This window comes from Protopterus annectens, chromosome 7.part1 (assembly GCF_019279795.1).
Source record: "Protopterus annectens isolate FY-2018-M chromosome 7.part1, PAN1.0, whole genome shotgun sequence".
Classification (NCBI taxonomy): domain Eukaryota; kingdom Metazoa; phylum Chordata; order Ceratodontiformes; family Protopteridae; genus Protopterus; species Protopterus annectens.
The window spans coordinates 92,268,230-92,283,750 of NC_056740.1; the positions used below are offsets into that span (position 1 = coordinate 92,268,230).

At 39.5% G+C, this 15,521-nt stretch overlaps 1 protein-coding gene across 2 annotated transcripts in view; it reads right to left on the reverse strand.

Moving 5' to 3' along the window:
• Positions 1-15,521, reverse strand: part of MYO1E (myosin IE) — a 1,655,775-nt gene that overhangs the window by 1,123,742 nt on the left and 516,512 nt on the right. For both annotated transcript variants that reach the window (XM_044078573.1, XM_044078572.1), the window contains exon 3: positions 6,995-7,084. In XM_044078573.1, the coding sequence (XP_043934508.1) occupies positions 6,995-7,084 (90 nt within the window). The remainder of the gene's footprint in view (positions 1-6,994; positions 7,085-15,521) is intronic.

Consider the following 15,521-nt stretch of genomic DNA (forward strand, 5'->3'; position numbering starts at 1 on the left):
AGGCCATGGCTCTGACACCAGTCATTGCAGTCACTGATGTCACTGAGGCCTTTCTGTAGAATGTTAATATCACTTGGGGAGTTAATAATAGCTCCCAACTTGCAATTGTCTGCGAACTTTGTCAACGCTATCATGTTGGCCTGGACTTTAGAGAAGTAGATACCAAACAAGACGGGACCCAGGACCGAACCCTGTGGGACTCCACTTGTGACTGGTCGGCAGTCTGACTTGGAGTCAGCTACTTTCACACTGTGGGTTCTATCTGTGAGTCAGTTTCCAACCCACCTAGTGATATAGGGGTTGATGTCTAGCTTAGTGAGCTTTTCTATGATTCCTGAGTGGGGAATGGTAACAAAGGCCTTGGCCAGATCAAGGCAGGCCGTATAAACCACCTTGCCTTCATCCACAGCTCTGGTGACTGACTCAAAGAAGTGACCAAGTTGAGCAGGCATGATCTACCCTTCACAAAACCAATGGTAGGTAGTGTATGGTAGGTAAAGATCTGTGAAGGGGACAGGTCACATGGAGGGAGTCAGTATATGTGAGAATCTGGTTTTGCATGTCTTTACATTTAGAAATGTAAATGTACTCTACACAGATGACCTATAGATGTATACAGAAGACTCATGACTGGGAAAACAATGACCTCAATAGTCGTCTAGCCTACATATTCTAATAATGACCATTATTTTTTTATTTTTTTTTATTTATTTTATTTTACATTTGTTGACCGGTCTAGTCTAACTGGATACATGTCAATTTTCAGTAGAGGCCCGGGGAGAAAAGCTCCAAGAAACATACAAAATACAATACAGAAAGTTGCAACAGTCCAAGCTTAAAAAACAGCTATTGTTACTAAAAAATAAAAAAATACAATACCAATCATGAGCATAACACAAAAAGTAAAAGGTAATGTACAAGAGATGTTACTATATACATATATACATATATACATATATTTAAATTGCAATAACATGGTCTATTGGTTCTTTAAGGATAAGTCTATAAAGGTGAAGCGTATTCATTAGTGTAAAGGAAGAAAGTTAGTTAGGGTTAGTACAGGAGCATAACCAATGTGTATTGAGAAATAGTTTTAGATTCTGTTTAAAAAGTGTAAGTGAAGACAGAGTTACGAGTTCAGTGGGTAGTAGATTCCATTGCTTTCCAACAGTATTAGAGAACAGAGAGTCTCCTGCTGAGTTGTTGGATCTGCAAGTATTAATCAGCAGTTTGTTTGAGGAGGGTAAATTCTTAAGATTGTTGTAAGGGGTAATGAGGTTAGTGAGTATTGGAGTGTTGGTGGGTTGATACAGGGTCTTATGGACTATAGCAAGCTGGTGAAATTGAAGCTGGTTTAGAAACTCTAGCCATCCTAGTTGCTTTAGATTAAGACAGTGATGAGTCCTAAAAGGAGAGCCAGTGGCAAATCTAGCAATATTATTATAGGAGATTGTCAGTTTGTTGAGGTTCTTTTTAGAAAGATTAGTATATATGGTGAAGCATAGAGTAGAGTAGAGATTAAGTGAGTTCTGGCTATAGCGGTCCTAACTACTGATATAAGTAAGGGTTTGATTCTACAGAAGGATCCCAGTTTTTTGTTGACTGATTTATTGCACTGTTTATATGAGTATCAAAGTTGAGGCTGTTATCTATTGTTATTCCTAAGAGTTTAGTGGTTGGGTCTGGAGAAATGAGAGCACCATTATTAGATGTGAGTGTGAAATGTATAGGGGTGGACTTTTGGGTTGGTATGAAAAGTAAAAGTTTAGTTTTTTGGGGTTTAGGAGGAGGCAACAGTTTGAGAACTATTGATCTACTGTACTGAATGCTTTTTGGGTAAGGGACTGTAGTTCAGTTGGAGAAGTGGCTGAACAAATTATAGTAGAGTCATCTGCGTATTGAATACAGGTGGCATGTGGAATTGCTGAGTGAAGGTCATTAATAAAAATGGAAAATAGGAGTGGGGCTTAATATGTAGCCCTGAGGAACACCAAGGGAAATGGGAAGGTGATTAAACAGTTTATTGTGCCAGAGTACAGCCTGCTGTGTATTGTCTAGGTAAGATTTGAACCACTTTATGGCTAGAGGTTCGAGTGAAAGGGATTTCAGTATATTTAAAAGGAGTTGGATTTAGATAAATCAATGAAGACTGCAGAGGAAAGAATATTTTTGTTACGGTTTTTGTTAATGCAGTATGTGAAGGATAGCAGGGCAGTAGTGGTATTGTGGAAAGGTCTAAATCTATGTTGACAGCTGGCAAGTAAGTTGTTTTGGAGTAGGTGGTTAAGTAGTTGCTTATGGATGCATTTCTCCATTATTTTTGCTAGAGGAGATAGTAGAGCTATAGGACGAAAGTTAGAAAAGTCATTGGAGTTCCCACCTTTATGTTGTGGGATGATATGAGACATTTTCCAGATAGATGGGATAGTTCCTTCACTTATGGTTCTGTTAACCAGAATGGAAATGGGATAGGCAATGGCTTTAGCTCCTTTTTGCAGGATATCTGCTGGGAGTTGGTCAGCTGAGGGGGTGGTAGGTTTTAGTTTTTGGAGAAGGGAGCAAATAAAGGAAGTAGACACTGGTTGTAACTGAAATGATGGGGGTGGGCTTGTAGTAGAAGTAGGCAGATTTGAGGTATCAGGAGATAGATGACTAGCAAGTGTTTGGATGGTGTCCGTGAAGAAATAATTGAAGGCATTAGCAGTATGTGTGGGATTCTCGGGGTTAGAGCCTTATTCCCGAGGAATGGATGGATAAAGGTAGGAACTTGGGGTCAATACCAATTTTTGATTAACACCATAAGTAAAGACTCAAAGGACTTTTACTTGACAAGCATCTAATGTTTATGTAAGGGATCTGATGACTGCAACACTAAAACACACCTATTTTTTTTTCAAAAAGAGGTAAATTGTATTAATATAACACTCATGTTTTTCCAAAAGACATGAGTTTTATTTATACAACAAAAAAGGTGCAACTTTTGCCAAAACAATAACTCATGTTGTATAGGTAACTCAACAAACAAAGTTCAGTCCATCTGCCAGATTAGCAGCTGCAGCAGAAAATAGGTGCTAAAGGCACACATATTTCTGAACTGCATCCTTTGGAAGCAATACCACCTAGCCAGGTCTTTTATTTCAAGCAGTCTCTTCTCTGAGGTTTACCATCAATATTACAAAAGGCTAAACAATTTCTGTTCGCAATATCGAAGTAAACCATCGAAACCGGAATCTCGCCCACATCATAATGTTGACCCAAATGATTGACACATTTGCATCGACATTGTCATTGAAAACATCACGTGATATCCATATAGGAGCTGATGTAAACATACTCCTATACGACATATCACATTTTTTGCAGGGAGTCAAGCCCCCCTGCACCCCCCTCTGCTAATAATATATTCCAACTCCGAGATCACACTAGAGTGAGGATATGGATGAATTTCCAATCCCCACTGTACCGCGATCTCCATACAGTTTGTCGAACACACTAATGCGAATGCACTACTGCATTTGCATAAGTGTGTTCGACTATCCCACACCATTTACATTCTGTGAACCACAATCTGATTTTCGGCAGCATATGTGCCAACAGGTTGTCATTTGCAGTACTGATAGTAAACCCTTCCCTGAACTACAAATTGCCATATATGGGTTTAATTAACTAAACAGCATTATTCTAAAACAAAGTAAAAGGTCTATTACTGCTTTGAAGGTAATAAAAATAACAGGTCACCAAGGTCCCTCTGGTATAGCACAGGTAATCCTTTATGTCATATGCAACCACAGCTCTCCATAGAAAAATGGGAAAATTCCACAAGATGTCTGTCTTGGTGAACTGCACTGACCTTGAACAATCTCTCCCTGTATTGGATACACACAACCAACCCAGATTCCTCTGAGTTTTCCATGACTTTTACCATGTTGAACCTCTAGACTTCCTAAACAGGAGCAGGTTAATTACCAGCTGCATCCTCATCTGAAGCTCTGGCATGCTGACTATATCTTAACTATAAGCAGGCCTCTCAAGTACTTGAGTATCACACCAGTATCCTTTGTTTGGCCCAAGAACTAACTCTTTGGTCCTAATTTATTGTTACTTGTGTGAAATAATCCTTCTATCAACTGGCTCAGCTTACCTGCTAGGCAGTTACCCACTGAAGCCACAAAGCTATGTTACAGGAAGATTTTCTCTGCCAGCATTGAAAATCTGCTGCATTAATGGCAATATATGGAAAAAACATCAGTCCATTTAGATGATGGCTGCCAGATTCAGCAATTCCAGTTTTCAGGACTGTCATTAGTAGCCATTTAATCTGATGAAATGTATATCTACTGGAAATAGATTCACAAGTTCATAGATTCATATATCAGTACTAGACTAACTGCCCTTGTGGGACATTTTAAGCCTAGCCAATTATCCCATGTGAGATTCAAACCCTGCACCTTGTGTCTGTAAGGTAAACACCTTAACCATTATGCCAGCCTCATGACATCAGGGAATATATCTGTAAATGGCATATTTCATCTTACTATTTAAAGCAGGATGAAGAGCTGCACCATTTTAAGGTGATGGTGATGAGAAGGGAAACACAGGATAAAAAGGCACTGAGGAAGAGTTAGGCTAGTGACACGGCATACACAAACTGCAATCAATTTAATGCTATGCATGATGTAGTCTTCTCTGGCTGGGCATAAACAGTGAGGGACACATCTTTCCTCAGTAAGCTATCCATCTGATGAGACATGAAACCAGGGTCTCTTCTGCCTGAAATGGTAGTAGCCCAGATGGATGAAAAATATTACACATCGCTGTTTGGATTCGTCAAGGGCAGATCTTGCCTGCTGAACCTGGTTGATTTCTTTGAGACTGTCACCAAGGCACTGGATGAAGGAAAGTCAGTACATATAGCTTACCTTGACTTGGCCAAGGACTTTGACACAATCCCCCACTCAGATATCATCGAGAAGCTAACACAACTTGGCGTAAATCCCTATCTCATTAGGTGGGTGGCCAACTGGCTCACTGACAGGACCCTCAAGGTCAAAATAGGTGCCTCTGACAGCAGACCTGTCACTAGTGGAGTTCTCCAGGGATCTGTTCTATGGGACCTCTGCTGTTTGGCATCAACTTCTTGGAGCACCAGGCAAAGACAAAAGGTCTGTAGCTGACCAAGTTTGCAGACGACTGTAAGTTGGGTGCCATCACTGACTCCTCAAATGATGTTAACATACTACAAGAGGGTCTCACAGCAACTAATGACTGGTGCTAAAGCCATGGCCTCAAGCTAAATGCAAAAAATGTATCATCATACCATTTGGCAAAAACAGAACCCCTACTGATTACCACATCAACAGCAACCGCCTAAACACACAACCTGTGGTGAGAGACCTGGATACGCAGGTTGATAATTTCACATTTGACCATCATGTAGCAGCAGTGGTCAGAAAAGCCTTTTATTTGGTTCACCTCATAAGTAAAGGGACTGCATCCAGAAAAAAGGTTATTACCTATCTATACTCCTCCCTCATTAGACAAATAATTGAGTAAACCCACATTTGGTACATATCTCTCCAGACATTTGCACCAACTGGAAAGGCCAAAGAAATACCTCACAGAGAGAATGCATGTCCTCCAACACCTGTCCTATGCGGACAGGCTCAAATCACTATCACTCTACTTGGTATCATACAGGTTGCTCAGAGGTGATTTGTGCCTCGCCTACAAGGCAATCTTGGACCCTGCCCTACTAGAGACGCTCCATATCCATAAATCTAACTACTCGCACATTACCTGCTCAAAATGCCTGACTGTAGTATGCAACATCAACAAAACCTGCAGGAGATGCAGGTTTGTCTCCCAGAGGCTGCCCCATCTCTAGAATAGACTTTCCATACACATCGAACAGAGTATCTCACTAACCCTTTTCAAGTGCAACCTTGATGAGTGGATGGGAAACCACAAATTTGTCCCAGGGGTTCCACCTGTGTCCCTCATTGACAGGGGTGACAGGTGCTGACTGAGGTTTCTTTTTGGGGATAAACTCTTGGCTAGGCTTGTAAGGGCCTAGGGCCATTAGCCTAGTAACTTCCTATGAAAAGAATAGGGAAATCTAATACCCTGGCCAAATTTCTCCCCTGAAGAGAAGCCGTAAGCCTAGTGGGTCTAACCTATGTAACAAAAGTATACAAAAATAAAGCACAAATAAAATTTATTAATTCTGCTATACAGCTCATCATCTACATAGCTGCTCTGGGGTTTATTACTTTTTATATCTGAAACGGAACATATAGTTCTACTTCTGCTACTTGGATATTATGAGTTTACAAGACTGGCAATATAATAAGAATTTACATTACCAAAAGCTGTACAGAAGTCTACTGGAGGTTGAGATATTAATCAGGGGTGTTGCATTACTTATGTTTAACTCTGAATGATGGCATTTTCCTATTTTTGAAACTGGATATTCTATAAGACTTACACATAGCGTAACTGTACTCCTATAGGATAAATTACTGGGCAATTCTATAAACAAGAAAGAAAAGCATATAGTTGAGGCATTTTTGGACATAAACAAAAGACAGCAAGATAATGCAGGAATCAGAACTGAAATATTTTGAAACTGATAGTGACTGAAAATGGAAAAAGCCAGTTAAAAGGAAATGTATGCTTATCATCTTCAAAGTAAAACATCAAAATTCCATTTTATTTTTCTTTTCAAAACTTCAGGCAGAAATATGAATTCCTACTTAATGAACTTTATTATTATGTTTGGTCAAAGATGCAATTAAAATATTCAGGGCAACAACTCATACAAAATATTTCAGCCTGACAATAATTCAGTAGTTAAAAATGATCTCTCCAGAACTCTTTAGGAGCAGTATTTTTCAAGCAATTCTGCTTAAAGGGGTAAGCAAAAAGACATATCTTTTTTTTTTTTTTGAGTCCATCTACAACATGGATGAGAAGTGTCATAAAATGTTGTACTTACAGAGCCCTGGTACATTTCTATTTCCTTGTCTCCAAAATAAGGCATTTGCTTGAAGGGATTTACGGATATTAGTACAGGACCTATATATGTCTGAAGGTACAAGTTAAGGGTCATTGCTTCAGTAAAAATAGTCTACGTATGGCTGTCTGCCATACTATAATCTTGGAAAAGAGAAGGAATGAATCAGCTGCAATGGAAAAAGTTAAACCAATAACTGAATCACAGTAAATTTCCAGTGAAGCAACAGAATGGCCTGAGCAGATATTATCACTACTTAATATGTGCATGATACAAATTATGAAAAGGAAATGCATGGATATGACTCATTGCCTCAGCAAATAGCCACATCTGTTCTTAAAGACCTGTTTATTCATCTGCAATCATGCATTACTGATATTCCGGAATTTACCATAAAACTATAATTAACTTTTAAAGTCTGTATTTGCACAATCAATTTTCTTTTGAGACTACTCAGCAGAATATATCTAGCTTATGTGCATCAGCTGGGTTTAAAGACCTTTGTTTATGTAGTATAACTATCCACTTAACTTGTGCTGACAAGGTCAATAAAAAGGACGAAACATCCATTAACATAACTAGTGGGGTTTGGCTTTACTGGCCTGAATGTAACCATAAAGACTTAAAAAGTAAAAAAGTTATGGATGGTCAGGAGCTGCGTAGCTAAAATACTTGATGTCTTTAAGGGGTCATTTGCATACATCCCATGGGCATCCATTACAGGCAAAGCCAGATCCAACACTAGATGACCAAGGCAGTTGTCTAGGCCCCACTGGCAGGGAGGGGGGCCGTTTACCAGGGGATTATTTTTTTTTTTAATTTAAAGGGGTGACAATGTATTGTAAAACACCTGTTGCATCTGCTTGACCATTGCATAGATGATTTATGTCTTCCTTTCTGCATTCCATGCACTGAATTTGAATACAAGATGATGTTTCTGTGCTTGGTCAGACAAGTAAAAGAGGTGTTATCATACCTTTTAAAAGTCCAGACATTCACATAATATGCACATTTTTGCCTCATATTTTTGGTCTGTTCCTCATAAAATGTGTGATCTTTCTGGATTTTTATAATAACAGGCATTTTCAGAGATGATATCCTTCAGAAAATGCATGGTAACACAAGACCTTTTATTCTAGCAACTTTCTAAATTTGTAAGAGCAACATTTAAAATCTCTCTCTATATTTATAATTTATTTATTTTTGGCCTTTGCCCATTTTTTGTGCTAAGAGGTTCAGAGCTATGGTGTGTGTGAAAAGTCCTATTTAGGGATAGCAGGCGTTGTCGCCTCACAGTAAGATGCTGTCCGGTTTGATTCTCAGCTAGCGCGTCTTCTGTGTGGAGACATGCATGAATGGGCGTACCTTCGTTGAAGGTTGTGCATCAGGGCTGGTAACTCGGCACATAAAAATCAACTACCAATCATTAGCGGACCGGAGTTCCTCTGTGGCGACCCTTAACCGGGAAAAGCTGAAAGACACAAACAAAGGTGGTTAGTAATTTGCTCAGACTCAAACGCTGTACCTTCACTTCAGGAAACAAATGCCTGAATCCTCTACTCCAACTACCAAGCTGCTATTCAAGTGCATTTTCAAGGAACTGAGTTTCAGGTGCATTTTTCAAAGAACTGGAGTTTCAAGTCCATTTTTTCAAGGAATTGAGTTTCAAGTGTATTTTCCAGAAATTGTGAGCTTCAAGAAAAAAGAAGTTTACTGCTGCTCATGCCAAGTCTGTTTATGATGTGCAATTGAAGAACTGCAAAGCATTGTTAGTAGCACAACAGGCAGCATACTTGCTTTGGATGGATTTCTGATGCTGTGTTGTACTTTAAAGGGGGTGGAATGCTGCAGTCCTGAGTATGTTCTCCTTTGGATGAGATGCCTATTAGCTATGAACCTGTTATCAGCTTGCCACTGATTCCTTATTGTAATATTACCAGCTTACCATTTTTAAATGAAATATTGGCAATTTATTCTTCAGGGGCAGGTTTGCAGATGAAACGCTGACATCTAAAGTCAGTTGCTAGCAACACCCTCTCCATTAGTTACAGATCCTTTTAATGTGGAATTATTCAAATGACTTTTATCCTGCAGATATTGTGCATATTGACTAATATTGGCAGATTGACAGAAGTTTGAGTGGCTTTTATAGTTGAAATGTTTTGAATTGGGCAGTTTCTTCATTATTGGTTCATAAGTTTTGTTCCATTGTTTACTGGAAAAATGTTCAAAACTATAAATTTAAAACATGTTCTAACAAGTAGTACTACATTATACAAAGAATATAATTTAATACAATAAGGAAGGTGAATGTTTGTATAGTCCTAAAAATGTATGAAAGGGGCCTATGATTTGAAAGTAGCTCAAAAGCATACTGTCACTGGCCAAATGCATTTTCCTTGAATGTGGGTTTCAATGCCATTTCAATGAATGTGAGTTTCAATGGCAGAGAAGTTTTAATGCTAAGTCTGTTTTCATTATGAGACAGTGTTGCTTTGTTTAGCAAATGTCTATCAGTGTTTGTGGTATAAAATTTGAAATTAAAGTTTTAAATTAAACCCAAATATCTGCAATCATTGTGGAAGTAAGGCAGAACACAGTACGCACACAGAGGTTTGAACGATGTTTATAGTAACTGGTGATAAATAGCCAAATAATGAGACACTGGAATGGCTGTGGGGAGGGGGGGGGGCTGACCCATTAGCCTGCCTAGGGCCCCAATTAACCATGACCCAGCTCTGATTACAGTGGGTTTAAGGTATCACACAGTAAAAACTGTTGCTTGGCTGAGTTTTTACTACAATTTTTTTCTGAACTTGGGAACTCAACCCAATGAAAACTTTTTTTGTAGTTCATATCTGCTTGCCCCCCTCACTTAGCAAGCTCCCAGCACTCCCTGGACTTACATATATCAACTTCATACATTAAACGGACATCAGAGAATGGGAAAGTCCTAAACCAAAAGAAATTGATGCGTATGCACACTTCAAAACTTTACAGGCAACTACTGGCACACAATAACTGCTTCAGCAATGATATACTACTGGAAATGGTAACGAGGTGTGCAACGTTAGAAACTGGACTAGATCGCAAACACTCCCATCCTCTTTATACTTCCTGAGGTACAGAGAAGCCTAAAATAACATGTTTACTCATTTCACAGTAAGACAATCATCCATGTAACCTGTATACTTCCCTAATGTATTCACAGGCAAATAACCACTTTGAAGAGGAAATGCAGCATAAAAAATCTGCTTATTTTTCTTTTGTGTGCTGTGTTTGTTTTTTTTTTTCTTTCTTCTTGTGTGGATCAAAATTATTTTGGTATTTTGAGGTTTTTTTTTTTTTGCTTTGAAGGGGGTTTAATTTCTGTAATTTAAGCTTCAGTCTTCTGAATTAGAACTATATTTCTGGTGGCATAGTTGATGCTTATATTCTAGGGATATTTTTCACCTAGCCTACACAGACGTTATATCCAGTCCATCAAATAAATGAGATTAACAGAGCTTCGTAAACTGTCACACCACAAACAAAACACTGTTACAATAGTTCTCTCCAGACTTGTAAATATTATGATTCCGTCAGCTACATGATCCAACACTTCCTTACCATCAAAAATGGCAGATATTTTGCGTGAGGTAAATTATTACATATTTATGATACTTAACCTTTGGCATCATAGGAAAAAGTAGTATATAAATTACATTTCAAAAAAATTATGTATTTCAGTGCATTTGCCTATTCAGTGACGGAGATGGAAGATTCTGACATCTCATGTCTTGATGGCCTTTTTTCATTTGGCTAACCTAAAGTATGTCCCAACAGTCAGTCTTATATGTTAACATCATCTGCAAGGGCAGCTGTAGTGAGTTTGAGTTAATTTTCTATATTTACCTGCATTTAGTTAGTGCTGGAAGCACATGTGAACCCTGGAAGACCAAACATGACAAAGTTGTGTTGAATTCTGTTTGTGTAAGTTTGACTAGAAGTGTCCACCCAGAAGATGAAGGTCAGTGTTTGCACAGGACATATAAATCAGGTCAACCATTTTCAAAATGAAATGGTAATGGCTTATAAATATTATGAATATTAGACATAAGCTGAACTCAAATACATCCATCAGATGATAAAAGATAATGGTGCAAAAATATTTTAAGATGATCATTGACATTTTCTCATCTATTTTACTGTTGTAATCAACATCTCATTTGACCTTTGAACTGGCATCATGTCTCATACCATTTGTTCTATGGTCAGTCTCTCTGGCGCCAAATCTATTCACTGTTTTTGATTGACTTTGACATGTTATATGACGGTTCTTATTTCTGACTCTTTAACTACAAGTGAAATGCATCCATCAACCAAACTACATTCTTGCCATATGTGTTGAATAAAAAAAGAAACTGTGTTAGACCCCACAAAGACAAATGCAGCAGTGGGAGATGCAGGACGAGTCTAAGAAAGGGTTTGAATGACTAAACAAGTGGGCAGAAATGTCACTGTCAGGTTCAGTGCAAATAAATGTAAAGTACTACATTTGGGCTAAAATAAACAGAGCTAAATATCATCTATGGAGTGAGAAACTGCTGTCACTAGAATTGGAAAAGGATCTAGGGGAGCTGAGTACACAAAGATTGCATCAACAGGAGCAAAACGAGAGAACAATGGCAACAGCAAATGCGAATCTTGGGTGTACGCTTAGGAGAATCCATATCAAAGCAGGTTAATGCTTCCACCCTACAGGGTCTTGCTCTGACCACAATGAGTAAGGCATACAGGTCTGCAGGCCATATAAGAAAATGACATCAGGCTGCTGGAAGAAACATAGAGGAAATATATTAGTAAGATCTGTTGGAGGGAGTAGATGAATACCACCAGATGCTACAGGACCTGTCACCTGAAACAAGAGAAGGAAGATACATTATGGTGGTACAAAAATCATGTCAGAGGGATGTGAAGGGGTTATTATTATCAGGAATAATGGATGAGGAAGGTGGGAGCACAGGTAGCAGACAACAGGAAACAACTACTTCTACTTTTTTCGCAGATGGCATTGAGGATTCATTGAACGGACTACCTGAACAGATTGTAGAGAGGGAATCCAAAGTGGCATTAAGGAGAGCACTGAAGAGCTGAAAAAAAGGGTAGAGGTGGGAAGAAGGGCCAGAGGGCAGGTATGTTAAGGAACTTAAAATGGGAGGCCAGACAGGCTTATTGTCTTTTGCTGTTAAGCCAATGTAAATTATTGCAATATAACTTGTATTTCAGAATCTTTACAGGTCCATTATAAGCTTTGCGGCTTTTGAGTTGCCCGCCTCTACTATAAGTTTGATATTGGACACTCCTCCCAGTCCTATTGTATCAGCTCATTCTACTGAGTACAGTGTGATCAGTTGTGAAGGCCCACCCCTTTAGCTTCTTAACCTTGAATTATTTTCAGTTTCCTCACTTTCTACTAAAACAAAATATTGTGCCTCTTCCTACTTCATTTTGCTTGTGCTTAGGTGTTCAACTGCATTTAGTTTGCCGCATTTGTTACTGCTTGTCAGTAGCCTGATTAAACGGATGACAGTATTCTACTGAATTGCTGCTTTCTTTGAGGCATTTTTTACTATTGTGAGTGTGATCTAATTTATCACATTTGCACTGTTTTAAAGCAATTTACTGATGAACTGCATTTCATTGCTGTTCAACTGTAATGAATTGCAGTAAATAGCAATGACATAATGTTTAACTGCATTTCTTCACTGTTTAACTATTTTTTCATATTGTGAGTTCTTTTTTGCCTGTAAGTGGTTAATCTGTGCTTTTTTCTGAGTTTTACGGTGTTTTTAACAATTTAATTGAGTAGCATAGTCTGGATACAGATTTGCTGCATCCAGATCTGTTGTTTTTGCCTTCTGTGTTTCTGGCAGTCATCTTGGGTTGGTAGGGGCCTATTTTCTCTGCTAGTGCGAGTAGCAGGGCTGCCTGGACCTTGTCTGGCACAGGCTGATTGGTAAAGAAAGCAGGGGCCAGCAGGATTGGCTAGATTTCTGTGTTACTAGAATCTTCTATTTTTTTGTGGTATTTAAACCCCATGTTTGAGCTGGTTTGGGCTTGTTTGCACATCACTCACTGCAGCTGCACTGTTTTGAACCCATTGCGAGATATTTCATCTACAAATGTTCCCTTAGTAGCACTTGTGTGACCACCTAGTAGTACCTTCTCTTAGATCTTCTACCCTTTACAACCTTAGCTCTCTCTGGCCTCTCTGGCCTCTCTACCTCAGATTCTGACAAATATGGATCAACAATTTCCTACTGTTGTTTCTTCCAGTCTGGTTGATATAGGCATCCTGAGACAGTGTAGCAACTGCCTCATGTACACAGACAACCCTCTACTACTACCACCTAGGAATACAATTTGTGAGGGATGCAATTACATTAAGAACCTAGAGTCTATGCTCTCTCCCTCACAAGTCAGTATACACAAACACCGCACCTCAAAACACCACCCACACCTACACAACACACACCCACATTAGCGGAGGTCCTCAACAAAAATATACCCAAACAAAAGAGACAGAGGCAAAAACACTAACTCCACTGCCAACCACGTCACACATAATCCACACACCTGTGTCTCACAGCCACCAAGGCCTAAACATAAACCCAACATATTAGTCTTAGGAGACTCCATTGACAGACACACTGATGTGCCCCTCACCAGGCTGGATAAGGAGAAAGTCATGGTTAGTTGTTTGTCCGGTACCAGAATCTACCACATCACCCAAGTCTCTCAACAACAGGTACTGTTATGACTCTGTTATAGTCTATTTTGGTGTGAATGACTTGAGACATACCTCCCTGGACTATATGACGACAGGCATGATCAAGCTCACTGAATATGTGTTCCAGGCAAGTTTGCTCATTAGCCTTAAGCAGCATTCTACCATCACCTAGAATGATGCTTCAATACAAACAGAAAATGATTGACTTAAAAACTTGGCTTAGTTTCTGGTGTCATTCCAACGGTCTCGAATACAATACAGCCTGGGAAAACATGATCAACAGACCATGATGCTTTGCCAGAGATGACTTGCATCTGTCTCCCTTGAGCTTCAGGCTTCTGGCAACAGCTCTTGCCACTCCCATAGTGTCTTTTTAAGCAATGCCATGAGGTCAAAACTACCAACATCAAAATTTCATCAGAACGCAAATTAAAGGTCAAGCTACTAAATGTTATGAGTCTAAACATGAAACTGCACTCATTGCAAGCATTCTTAACCCTGGAAGATGCTGACATTTGTGCAGTCACAGAAACCTGGTTCAAAGCTGCGGAGAGCACCCCAGCCATCCCAGGTTACTCATCCTATCATACAGTCAATACCAAAACTGTGGGCAGCAAAGCAAAAGTAGGTGGAGTGTCAATATATATTAAAGACATATACACCTCCAGGCTGGTCAAACAGTATGGCACACAGAAGACTCCAGGTGCAGTTAACCGTTGACAAGACCCCTATTCAAATCATAGCTAGCTACAGGCCCCCAGTTTTGACACAAGATGCCACTCCACCTATCTGGACCTCTTCAAATCTATCAAGATTCAACCCTTTATCCTGATCCTGGGTGACTTTAAACTATCCATCCATAAATTGGTAGAACTACTCATACCAAAACACAAATGTCCAGAGATTCCTTGATTTCGTCAATGCAAATGCTTTGGACCAGCTGGTCAAAACCCCCACAAGAGGTGATATCTTGGACTTGGTATTAACCAACATGAGTAACCACTGCAGCATCCCTACACTGTCATCTTCCCTGGTAAGATCTGACCACAAAGCGGTCACTTTTGAAGTCACTATATCCCCCAACCCCCCAACCCCCCCAACTAGGGTCAAGCACAAAAACTTCTCCAAAGCTGATTAAAACCTCTTGAGGGACGGTCTAACTAAACAGTTTCACAGCCCCCTCTCCCTCCATAGGAACTGGCACATATGTCAAAACCCACACCAAAGTACTATACTAGCATTTATATAGATGCATGGAATCAGGAATACCTGACAGGACAAAATTATCCTCAAGGAAGAGTAAACCTGTCTGGTGGACATCTGCAAAAAATAAACTCTATAATAAAAGGAAAAAAGTTGCTGCCCATGAGCAAGAAGGAGCAGGTGCATAATTGGAAGCAATCTCTCAGCTTGAAAAAGCAAATAAGAGCACTAGTGAAGTCCTCCAAAGCAAACTGAGTCCAAATTGGGCACATCTACTAAAGACAAATCATAAGGCTTTCTTCACATGCATACACAATCTCAAATGAAGCACTCAGATCTGCTCAGAACTGGTGGTCAAGGACACCATATACACAAATGTTGTAGATATAACCAACCTGCTGGCAGACAGGTTTGGTGAAAACTTCACCCCTCTGTACCCCCATTAGAAAATCAGGACACGTTCAGCACCTGCCCCACCTCCCCTTATCTTTAGGGAGCAAGTAATTACTGCCCTCTCAAAGGCAAAAAATACAG